Raw genomic sequence first — 12,164 nt, forward strand, 5'->3', positions numbered from 1 at the left:
GCGGAGCTGAGTGGTTAGCACTTTCGCCTCGAAGCAAGAGGAGCCGGATCGATCCCAGCTTATGGCACTGGATGAAAACTCGGAACAAACTCCATGTACGTTGAGTTTGCAAGTTCTCACTAGTTTAAGGGGTTTTCCCCTGGCTCTTCGGTTTCCCCTTCTATAAAAACTTGTTTAATATTTATAAGGTAATATTTTTTTTAAATTATGAATTATACATAAATATATATAAGATAGTTTAACTTACTATACCTTGTTTTTTCTAAAAAGGAAAGTGGAAAACCGAAGAAAAAAACATTTTATCGTGATTTCGCTTGTATTTCCCGCTTTTGGTAGTAGGTTTTGGGTCGTATGTAGCGCCCGTATCGGGATTATTCATACACGGAAATTAACATTAGACGCGAGGCGATTGACGGGGCCGCTAAAGCACGATCGAAGTTGGCCGTGCTCTAGCACGTGCCTTATGTTGATCTCACTCGGGGCACAGACCTGGCCTCACTTTCAACGCATCAAAATCAAATGCTCTTCCTCTCGGTAAAGCCAATCCCCAAACTACCTACTATCTCAATGACCAAGAAATTCACTTGTGTTCGACCATTGCCGTGTTACGGCCAAGAAAATGAACATATTTAAGGGACTAGTACGACGTACCTTTCATTACAAATTACCAACTTTAATCAAGACCGTCTTTAATACTTATCTCCTCCCCATCAGGGTTTTGCTTCACCCGTTTTGTCAACCAGCTTTAAAAATGACATACAATTTATTGATAAATCAATCAGCAGGTCCGCTGTGGAACATCGCCCATTCCTTTCCATACGGTCCCACCAAGAACGTCACGCAGTGAACGATCTTTTACATTACCTCGGGCAACAGCCATTTACGCGAAACGTGCCCCTTCAACCATAACGAGAGGTCATGACCAAAAACTTTTTATCCCGCGAAATAACGCTGCTTTTCACAAGCATCACTTTGCCCATCGCATCATTCCCGACTGGAATTCGTTACCACATGAATTAGTTTCCACAAAATGTACCGCCATTTTCCTGAAAAGACGATGGAAACCCTCTGAGTTGCCTGTGGTAACTTTGGTGCAATCATCTACCTTAGACGTTCGTGAAGAAAATTTCTTTAAAATCGGGTTGGTGCGCTTTCAGAACGAAAACCAGTACGGTTCGAATATAATTTTAACACATTTTGCTAAATCAGGGCACATGACGAAAACAACAAGTTGGCAAGCTTGCCAAAATATACCTCTCCTCGGAAGAATTGTCCCTAGTGGTATTAATTTCTCGAGATGATCCTTAAAGATATATCTCCGCAATTCAGAATTATTTTCTAAAAACGTAATCCCGGTTCCATCCCGCCCGGTATAAAATTTTAATTATAATTAAAATAAATGAGACGAAACAACCGATTTTAACTTATTCAAAATATTATAAATTAAGTAGTTACAACAGCGAGTTAGACGTACTAAAACAATGCACAATTGAATTTAACCCTTTTTACAGAACAAGTTTATCAGTTGAATATAATACGAAGCAAATTTTAATGAAAGAAATATCTACAGATGGTATTTGTATTTTTCTCGCTTACGAAATACTTGCCGCATCTTTAGCGCTCATTTTATTTCAACACTCGTAGACTTCCAGTTGACGTTGTGACACATACCGCATGAAAAAGACCAATGCCGTCCAATTTCCAATATCATATAATGACTCACACACCCAGGAAATCATTGACTGCGTTAGAAATCGTAGATATCCAAATATCCACATCAAATATATTTACAAGAAGCAAAAACCTTACCATCAACAAAGCACAGAGAGCCACTTGACTAACCGCCAGCTCTTAAAGCAATAAACGTTAAATTATCGTCTTTGAATTAACACAACTATATATAGGTCGTTAATAATACCCGTAAATAAATAACAAAAAACTAACAAAGTGGACCACCCACAGGGTCTACCCTTTAACCCTCTTATCTCGGCTGACTGCGCTAAAACAAGATTTAACCTTTAAAATTTAGTTCGTAAAAAAACCAGATTAGGCCTTCATAAATTCAATAATAAAAAAAGACTTTATTACCTATTATGCTTACGATGCGTGTCTTAATTTCAGTAAACCAAAGCAGCTATCGGTGGTTCTGTGATAGAGCGCTCGACTGCCAAGCCGAATGGCCTGGGTTCGAAACCTGGGTGGCGCATTTGTTTTTAATCAATAGAGCAACGCTAAATTAGAATTTCTTCGATGCAATAATTTCAATTTCAATTCTATTTCAATTAAACCAAAATTAAATACGCTTCCGATAAAGCTGAAGGTCTTATTTTCACTAAAGCGTAACAAGTGTCGGTGGTTCTGTGGTAGAACGTCCGCCTGTCAAGCAGGAGGTCCCGGGTTCAAATCCCGCCCGATGCGATCGCAAATTGATACTAAGACGTATACCGTGTACAACTGGTGGAAACCCTGCCATTTGGACGTTGAGAGGTAGCATTACACTCAGCACTCGGTCCGTCCCAAAGTCATTAGGAAGAAGTTGGAGAGAAAACGCCCATACAAACACAACACTCAACATGCACAACCATCAAAACACAAACACAACAAACTCAACACTCACAACCTACGCATAAACATTACAAACACGTAATACACCGAACCGAAAAAACACCATCCAAACCAAACCGCAAAAGAATCCGTTAACGCTCACCGTCACACGGTGGTTTTGCCAACCCTTCGAGAAACTGCGAACGCAGAGATCTCGAGAAACTGCGTACGCAGTGATTACACTTTGCACCGAAAATGCGAACGCGTTCGCATGCCTGACAGACAGACAGACACGGTGATTGTATAACCCCTCCTAGGGGACATAGTCCCCTCGGAGAGGTAAAAATGCAAATCTACACGCTTAGAATAATCCGTCATGATACAATCATGCTGGAGTTGAGATGGATGATCAATTTGACAGCCATTGCACGCTTTCTTAAGAGCTTCGTGTAATTGTTTAATTACAACGTTAGTCATCGCCTCTTTTATTTCCTTGATTTTCTTTAAACACTTCTGAATAGACTCGTACTGGTCGAGGAAATTCAACCAAGAAGATTGAGCGAAAGCTACCCCCTCTTTAGTCGGTAACAGTTTTCCATAGTTTACTCCATAACCATGGTACATTTGTCTAACATCTAAAACCTTTTGTTCGGCAAATCTATGAACCGAAAACCGTTTGGTTTCAGAACCTGTGAAAACCCACGAAGTTTCAGCTTCGTTATTGAAATAAGCTTCAATGGCATCTTTCTTTGTCCATAGCTCTTGCAGTTCCGCTTCTGTTAGTTTGATACCCTTTGTTAAATCTAATAGACCGCAGTAGATGGTTTCATCTGCATAAACGATTAACCCTTTGTATAAAATAAATACATTAAGACAAAGTTAAGAATTATCACTGAGTATTCCTACTTACATTTTAAGGTTCCTCGGAGTCACTTCCAATACAATTCAGATGGTGAACTTTCTAAATATGGTCTTACTATTATACGGTTTTCCCTTTTTATACTCTGAAATTATTTATCTTTGATATCTTATTTATTAAAATGGAGTTTAAAATTAATTCCATTCTACGTATACGCATTTTGAAGTGTATCGCGTTACGTATATAGGAATTTACCCGGTCCTCATACGGAATCACGTGTACAATTACAATACTTGGGAACGATACGTTTCTCATACTTTAACTTTAGATATTCGTTTGAAATAATCGTGAGATAGGTTCAAGTGTCAAGCATATTTAAGTACTACAATGATATTAAAATGAAGTTTAAAAATATTTCCATTCTACGTCATTTTAACAACGAATATTCCATGACGTCAAAACACTCTTAAATTCAAATTAACCGCGCCCCGGGTAATCCGCGCGCGCGCCGCCTAGCTTATCACTTTTTACATCATTTCAACTTATTCCGTACGATAAAACGTGATAAGATATACGTTCAAGTGTCACTCGCGATAAGCAGAGATAAATGAACAAGTTGGCCTGAACACAATATGTTGATATACGAAAAAACAAATCGTCGCGAGAAATATCATAAATACATTGACTTTTCAACGATTTTACCCCCATTTCACCCCTTAAACCCCGGATTTCGATCCCGAACCCAAACCCGAACCCGGGTTTGGCATCTCGCCCTTACTTTCCTTCTACTTACAAAATTGTAAATTAAGTAATTTTAGAAATTGCAAAATAACGTTTTAAAAATGAAAAATGAAATTCGATTTTCAAATCAATTTATAAATTCGAATAATATAAAATGGAGTTTGTTATAAGTGAGAGTTTTTAGAAGAAATACTAGGCTTTTGTATACTTTTTAACCGTAAATAGTTAATTAATGAAATTAGAGACGTTAATTTCCCGGAAAAATGTCCAGAAAATTATCCGCAAATCGGAAAATAAAAAATTGAAATATTACTTTTCAAGGGTTTTTATTCTAGACTAGTCTGCAGGTTTAGTTTTACTTTTGGATTCGACAAAATGAGGCGAAAATACAGAGAAATGGAAATTTGCAAACAATATTAGGCTAATCATGGAATTAAAACCTTTTTTTATTTTTGTTTGGGAAGGAATCAGTAATTTTCCGACTTTAAACTATAAAATAATTAAATCAATGTATGGTATATGACTAGTAAATATAAAGTTAATTTTGACAAAAAACCATTTTGGTCCATCGTCTAGTAATTAAGTCTCGTTTTACCTCGATTTAATGAATAGACTTAAACGAATTAATTTCAAAATTTATGATCAACACCTTTCGAAAGAAAAGTAGTCTTATAGGCTTTTTAGGCGAAACTTAAGACTACCAAACAAAAAGTGCGAAAAATTAATTTAATTAAAATTACAATATTTTAAAATTCCAATATTCCTCCTAAAACCTTTCCTAAATACTGCATCTCTTGTTCGAGCTTTGAAACTTTTTTAGGTACTTTAATTCTAGTGCTAGTCAATTGCGTAAGTTTTGTACTCTTGATTTTTGAAATAATTGTGATTTTTCCAGTGATTTACTACAGTGGATTCACGTTGTTACGTTAATTTGTTCACCCTATTATTTCTGTTAATTTTAAATTCAATAGTCAATTAGTTAAAGAATCTGGATTTGTACAAAACTAATATCTTAAAGGAGAACTGGCACCAAAACCAAAATTTACGAGGTTTTTTTACAGAAAGATAGAAAATATATTAATAATTATTTCCCGGAAATTTTATAGTTATTGGAAAAGTATTTAAAAAGTTACGCTACTTTTTCCGCAACCAACATCAAACGGCTTCAAAAATTTCAGAAATGGCGGTTGAACCTACGTGCAGCGCCAAAAGAATGAAGCGTCAAAAATTTGAGAAAGGACGGCGTGTAAGGCGTATTAAAAACACGATTAACTACAATCTACCAATATAACTAGGTTAAAAAGCCAAGGAGAATATCGTAGCAGACGACAGTTCCGACCGAAAAACGATAAAACCGGGGGAAAATATTTCGTTCACGAGATGGCGCTGCGGGTAGGTTCAACCAAGCGGTTCTGAGATTCTCGAGTTGGGGGGTTTAAAACATGAAATTTGGTTGCTTATAATAAAACAAATGCTGGCAATATTAACATTAAATTTTTGTATTACCATTTTCGGACGTCTTCTATCCGTTTAAATGATTTTTAACCAAATTTAGGGTGGTTACACTTCTCCTTTAAGCACTAGAGGAAAATTTGATCTATAGGCTAAAGAATAAATAATGCTTTGTTGGAAATAACGCTAACAACGTGTTAGAAACATCAATGCTTAGTTTAAGGATAATTTCTTATGTCCCCCAAGGCCCTGAGAGTTATTAAATCTTTGACCATCTAAATTAATATCTTAGTTGAATCAATTAACTTTATTCGAATTATGTTCGCGAATTTGACGCGTCCTATTTTTTAGTAGGGGAACCGAACGAAGAGATAAAATTTAAAGGAGGCAGTGCCAATTTCGATGAATTGATCATCAGACTGACAATGTGAATATAGCCCATAACGTAAAAATTTACTTTGTTTTGCCCTAGATAGTTCAATAACGTGGAAACAAAATTAACTTTGGTTTGCCCTAGTTAGTTCAATAACGTGGAAACAAAATTAACTTTGGTTTGCCCTAGTTAGTTTAATAACGTGGAAAAATTAACTTTGTTTTGCCCTAGTTAGTTTATTAGAGTAATGGTACTCCGTAGCTTTGATCATGGTCGCCATTTTGGTCGCGATTTTTTATCTATAGGAAAAAGCGTGGGTGACGTGCCGTGACGTCACACTGCCATTACTCTATAACGTGGAAACAAAATTAACTTTGGTTTGCCCTAGTTAGTTCAATAACGTGGAAACAAACTTAACTTTGGTTTGCCCTAGTTAGTTCAATAACGTGGGAAAATAACTTTGTTTTGCCCTAGTTAGTTCAATAACATAATAAAATTTCTTGATTTTGCCTTAGTTCAATAACGTAGAAGAAAATTAATTTTGTTTTGCCCTAGTTAGTTCCATAAGGAAAAAAATAGTTCGGGATAGTTCAATAACAAAGAAAGTAAATTTGTTAGTTTAATATTGATGTTAAAAGTCAACGTCTCCAACTTTCGTAGCTTCTTTGCTAATTGTTAGTTCAATTAAGAACGAAATTGGTTCAGGTTAGTTCAAGAACATAAAAAGAGAACTTATTTAGCACTGACTGGTTTATTAACGTAAATTTGTTTCGGGTTCAAAAATAAAAAAAGGTTGAACTGTTGATGTATGGTTCATATTAGTCAAAGAGTTGAAATTTCGTGGAATTTGTAACTTTGTGGGATTTGAAATTTCGACTCCAATCCTAACTTTCGTAAGCAGAACTGGGCGGCGAGATATTTCGAGTACTTCCGGTTTTTCTGGCAGTAAACCGGAGACTTGAAAACTACGTCTAGAAATCGAACCTTTTTTGAAAATGAAACGTAATTTAGCAAGGAATTGCTGGTGAAATTTAGTTTGTTGTAGTTGTAGTTTATGAAATTTGCATGTATGTGTTACTTGATATTGGTTCTCTGCTACGATAGAGAATTCTGGATGATCCCAGTCAAATTTTTCTGCTATTTCCATTAGTACGCAAACTGGGTGTTTTTCTTAACACAAAATCAAAGTTAGTCAGTTTTAAATTTTGATAGAAAATTATTGGATCTCACTCGATAAATCTCGCCAATAAGTGAATGATAGATTCTGAATTTTCTTCATTAACGAATTGGCCACGTTGACTGAAAATGTTAAATAATTTTATAGTTTGTTGAAAGTAAATGCGACCAGGGGCGTACCGAAGAGAGTACGTTTGGGGGGGGGGGGGTAAGTGAAATTTGCCACAAAGTTTGTCAAGTCGTCTAAGTTTCGATTGTTACGGTAGATTTCAATTTAAATGTTTTATTAAAATATTAATAAACGGTGGCGCCATCCGCTGTTAGCGGCGGGAACTATATACTATACAATTGAATTAATAGTACTACTGTACTTTGAAAGTTATACCCGTATAATGATAGAGTTGACGGCTGAGTGCGCCGAGCCGCCGACTCGAAATTTTAAAATTTGTTTCGCGAAACCACGACTACCGAACTCGCCTATGTCATTCTAGCGGGACTATTCCCAATTCAATGGCGAAAATGGCTCGGCGTCTAGTTATAGCAAAGATAATTTAAACTCGTACCCTAGATTCGAATACTGAGAGCTTTCCCATTGACGGTTTTGTTACGAAGCGTTTACCCTTTTCCGGCACGTGACCTCAGAAAAATCGGGCTCCATCGGTTGCGGTAAGGCGCAAACCATGGAGCGAATTTGTTCTGAGTTCCATGGGGAAGTGGGTAAACGCTCTCGGCAACGAGCGAAAGAGTGATTTCGAATCTAGGGTACGAAGTTTAAATTATCTTTGGTTATAGTGAGTGAAGCATTTGCGTACTCTCTTTATATACAAAGCGAGATACACGAAGAAGAAAAAAGAGATTGAACGATGTTACAGCAATTTAAAAATCCCATCAAACCCGCTTACTATTTTCTCGTCTTGTATCCCGCTGTAGTAAAAAATAGATACATTTCATCCTCTATTTTTAAGCGACGTGTTCCCTCTTCTGCTCTATTTTCAAGCGACGTGTTACCCCTTCTGCCTCTTATTTCAAGCGACGCGTTCCCTTTTCTGCTCTATTTTCAAGCGACGCGTTCCCTCTTCTGCTCTATTTTCAAGCGACGCGTTCCCTCTTCTGCTCTATTTTCAAGCGACGTATTACACCTACTGCCTCTATTTTCAAGTGACGTGTTACCCCTACTGCCTCTATTTTCAAGCGACGCGTTCCCTCTTCTGCTCTATTTTCAAGCGACGTGTTACCCCTTCTGCCTCTTATTTCAAGCGACGCGTTCCCTCTTCTGCCTCTATTTTCAAGCGACTTGTTACCCCTGCTGCTCTATTTTCAAGCGACGCGTTCCCTCTTCTGCTCTATTTTCAAGCGACTTGTTACCCCTACTGCCTCTATTTTTAAGCGACGTGTTCCCTCTTCTGCTCTATTTTCAAGCGACTTGTTACCCCTTCTGCCTCTTATTTCAAGCGACGCGTTCCCTCTTCTGCTCTATTTTCAAGCGACACGTTCCCTCTTCTGCTCTATTTTCAAGCGACGTGTTACCCCTACTGCCTCTATTTTCAAGCGACGCGTTCCCTCTTCTGCTCTATTTTCAAGCTACGTGTTACCCCTTCTGCCTCTTATTTCAAGCGACGCGTTCCCTCTTCTGCTCTATTTTCAAGCGACGCGTTCCCTCTTCTGCTCTATTTTCAAGCGACGTGTTACCCCTACTGCCTCTATTTTCAAGCGACGTGTTCCCTCTTCTGCTCTATTTTCAAGCGACGTGTTACCCCTACTGCCTCTATTTTTAAGCGACGTGTTCCCTCTTCTGCTCTATTTTCAAGCGAAGTGTTACCCCTTCTGCCTCTTATTTCAAGCGACGCGTTCCCTCTTCTGCTCTATTTTCAAGCGACGTGTTACCCCTACTGCCTCTATTTTCAAGCGACGCGTTCCCTCTTCTGCTCTATTTTCAAGCGACGTGTTACCCCTTCTGCCTCTTATTTCAAGCGACGCGTTCCCTCTTCTGCTCTATTTTCAAGCGACGCGTTCCCTCTTCTGCTCTATTTTCAAGCGACGCGTTCCCTCTTCTGCCTCAATTTTTAAGCGACGTGTTCCCTCTTCTGCTCTATTTTCAAGCGACGTGTTACCCCTACTGCCTCTATTTTTAAGCGACGTGTTCCCTCTTCTGCTCTATTTTCAAGCGAAGTGTTACCCCTTCTGCCTCTTATTTCAAGCGACGCGTTCCCTCTTCTGCTCTATTTTCAAGCGACACGTTCCCTCTTCTGCTCTATTTTCAAGCGACGTGTTACCCCTACTGCCTCTATTTTCAAGCGACGCGTTCCCTCTTCTGCTCTATTTTCAAGCGACGCGTTCCCTCTTCTGCCTCAATTTTTAAGCGACGTGTTCCCTCTTCTGCTCTATTTTCAAGCGAGTGTTACCCCTACTGCCTCTATTTTTAAGCGACGTGTTCCCTCTTCTGCTCTATTTTCAAGCGAAGTGTTACCCCTTCTGCCTCTTATTTCAAGCGACGCGTTCCCTCTTCTGCTCTATTTTCAAGCGACACGTTCCCTCTTCTGCTCTATTTTCAAGCGACGTGTTACCCCTACTGCCTCTATTTTCAAGCGACGCGTTCCCTCTTCTGCTCTATTTTCAAGCGACGCGTTCCCTCTTCTGCCTCAATTTTTAAGCGACGTGTTCCCTCTTCTGCTCTATTTTCAAGCGAGTGTTACCCCTACTGCCTCTATTTTTAAGCGACGTGTTCCCTCTTCTGCTCTATTTTCAAGCGAAGTGTTACCCCTTCTGCCTCTTATTTCAAGCGACGCGTTCCCTCTTCTGCTCTATTTTCAAGCGACACGTTCCCTCTTCTGCTCTATTTTCAAGCGACGTGTTACCCCTACTGCCTCTATTTTCAAGCGACGCGTTCCCTCTTCTGCTCTATTTTCAAGCGACGTGTTACCCCTTCTGCCTCTTATTTCAAGCGACGCGTTCCCTCTTCTGCTCTATTTTCAAGCGACGCGTTCCCTCTTCTGCTCTATTTTCAAGCGACGTGTTACCCCTACTGCCTCTATTTTCAAGCGACGCGTTCCCTCTTCTGCTCTATTTTCAAGCGACGCGTTCCCTCTTCTGCCTCTATTTTTAAGCGACGTGTTCCCTCTTCTGCTCTATTTTCAAGCGGCGTGTTACTCCTACTGCCTCTATTTTTAAGCGACGTGTTCCCTCTTCTGCTCTATTTTCAAGCGAGTGTTACCCCTACTGCCTCTATTTTTAAGCGACGTGTTCCCTCTTCTGCTCTATTTTCAAGCGAAGTGTTACCCCTTCTGCCTCTATTTTCAAGCGACGCGTTCCCTCTTCTGCTCTATTTTCAAGCGACGTGTTACCCCTACTGCCTCTATTTTCAAGCGACGCGTTCCCTCTTCTGCTCTATTTTCAAGCGACGTGTTACCCCTTCTGCCTCTTATTTCAAGCGACGCGTTCCCTCTTCTGCTCTATTTTCAAGCGACGCGTTCCCTCTTCTGCTCTATTTTCAAGCGACGTGTTACCCCTACTGCCTCTATTTTCAAGCGACGCGTTCCCTCTTCTGCTCTATTTTCAAGCGACGCGTTCCCTCTTCTGCCTCTATTTTTAAGCGACGTGTTCCCTCTTCTGCTCTATTTTCAAGCGGCGTGTTACTCCTACTGCCTCTATTTTTAAGCGACGTGTTCCCTCTTCTGCTCTATTTTCAAGCGAAGTGTTACCCCTACTGCCTCTATTTTCAAGCGACGCGTTCCCTCTTCTGTTCTATTTTCAAGCGACGCGTTCCCTCTTCTGCTCTATTTTCAAGCGAAGTGTTACCCCTTCTGCCTCTTATTTCAAGCGACGCGTTCCCTCTTCTGCTCTATTTTCAAGCGACGTGTTACCCCTACTGCCTCTATTTTCAAGCGACGCGTTCCCTCTTCTGCTCTATTTTCAAGCGACGTATTACACCTACTGTCTCTATTTTCAAGTGACGTGTTACCCCTACTGCCTCTATTTTCAAGCGACGCGTTCCCTCTTCTGCTCTATTTTCAAGCGACGCGTTCCCTCTTCTGCTCTATTTTCAAGCGACGTGTTACCCCTACTGCCTCTATTTTTAAGCGACGTGTTCCCTCTTCTGCTCTATTTTCAAGCGACGTGTTACCCCTTCTGCCTCTTATTTCAAGCGACGCGTTCCCTCTTCTGCTCTATTTTCAAGCGACGTGTTACCCCTACTGCCTCTATTTTCAAGCGACGCGTTCCCTCTTCTGCTCTATTTTCAAGCGACGTATTACACCTACTGTCTCTATTTTCAAGTGAAGTGTTACCCCTACTGCCTCTATTTTCAAGCGACGCGTTCCCTCTTCTGCTCTATTTTCAAGCGACGCGTTATACCTTCTGCCTCTATTTTCAAGCGACGCGTTACCCCTTCTGCCTCTATTTTCAAGCGACGTGTTACCCCTTCTGCCTCTAATTTCAAGCGTTACGTTACCCTTTCTACAACCAATTTGATGGATATCAAATATGTAATGATTTTAAACCTTTTTTATCTCCTTTGTCCAGCTTAGTGCAGTTCAAGACAACATATTCCGCTTTAAGCGACCCATCTTCCGAGTTTTCGTGGCATAATCGGCTTCTGCGACGTTGTTCCTTTCTCCGTTTAGTTCTTTGGTTTTTTCTAAAGGCGCACTGATCCTCTTCCGCGAGTCGTCTGCTAGACTGTCTTGAAAAATAAGATAATCGTCGTTAATTAATACCCTAACGTTAAAATCCCATTCGTTTCAAACTTAGGGGGGTCTTGACAGTCTTATGTTTATACCTATCGGTCATTGTTTTTGGGTTATTCTCCAAGTCATCCTCGTAATATTTTTCTTCCGAGCTACTGCTTCGTGCGCGTTTAAAAGTACTAAAAATAATTGTAGGTAGAATCAGTTTTTTTTATTGCAATTAGTGACTGATTACTCTCAGAATAGATAAAAAATAGTGTTGGCCTGCGTGGCACGAAGGGCTTGCCACCACCCTCCTACACATTGTAACGCCGGCCACTATAATTAATGGCTTTAA

At 39.8% G+C, this 12,164-nt stretch overlaps 1 protein-coding gene across 2 annotated transcripts; it reads right to left on the reverse strand.

Moving 5' to 3' along the window:
- Window positions 1–6,715: 6,715 nt before the first annotated feature.
- On the reverse strand, window positions 6,716–11,975 carry LOC149962756 (uncharacterized). 2 transcript variants are annotated; one of them, XM_090169803.1, is made up of 5 exons: window positions 11,920–11,975; window positions 11,642–11,823; window positions 7,200–7,268; window positions 7,048–7,139; window positions 6,716–6,953 (listed from the first exon to the last, which is right to left on the reverse strand). In XM_090169803.1, the coding sequence occupies exons 1-5, from the start codon at window positions 11,928–11,930 to the stop codon at window positions 6,792–6,794; spliced, it is 516 nt and encodes a 171-aa protein (XP_090025929.1). In that variant the 5' UTR covers window positions 11,931–11,975; the 3' UTR covers window positions 6,716–6,791. The 2 variants fall into 2 exon arrangements, with proteins under 2 accessions (XP_090025929.1, XP_090025925.1); XM_090169799.1 differs by having other exon boundaries at window positions 6,716–6,990.
- Between the last annotated feature and the right edge of the window lie 189 nt (window positions 11,976–12,164).

This window comes from Leiobunum rupestre, chromosome 1, assembly GCF_980474605.1.
Source record: "Leiobunum rupestre chromosome 1, qqLeiRupe1.1.hap1, whole genome shotgun sequence".
Lineage (NCBI taxonomy): Eukaryota > Metazoa > Arthropoda > Arachnida > Opiliones > Sclerosomatidae > Leiobunum > Leiobunum rupestre.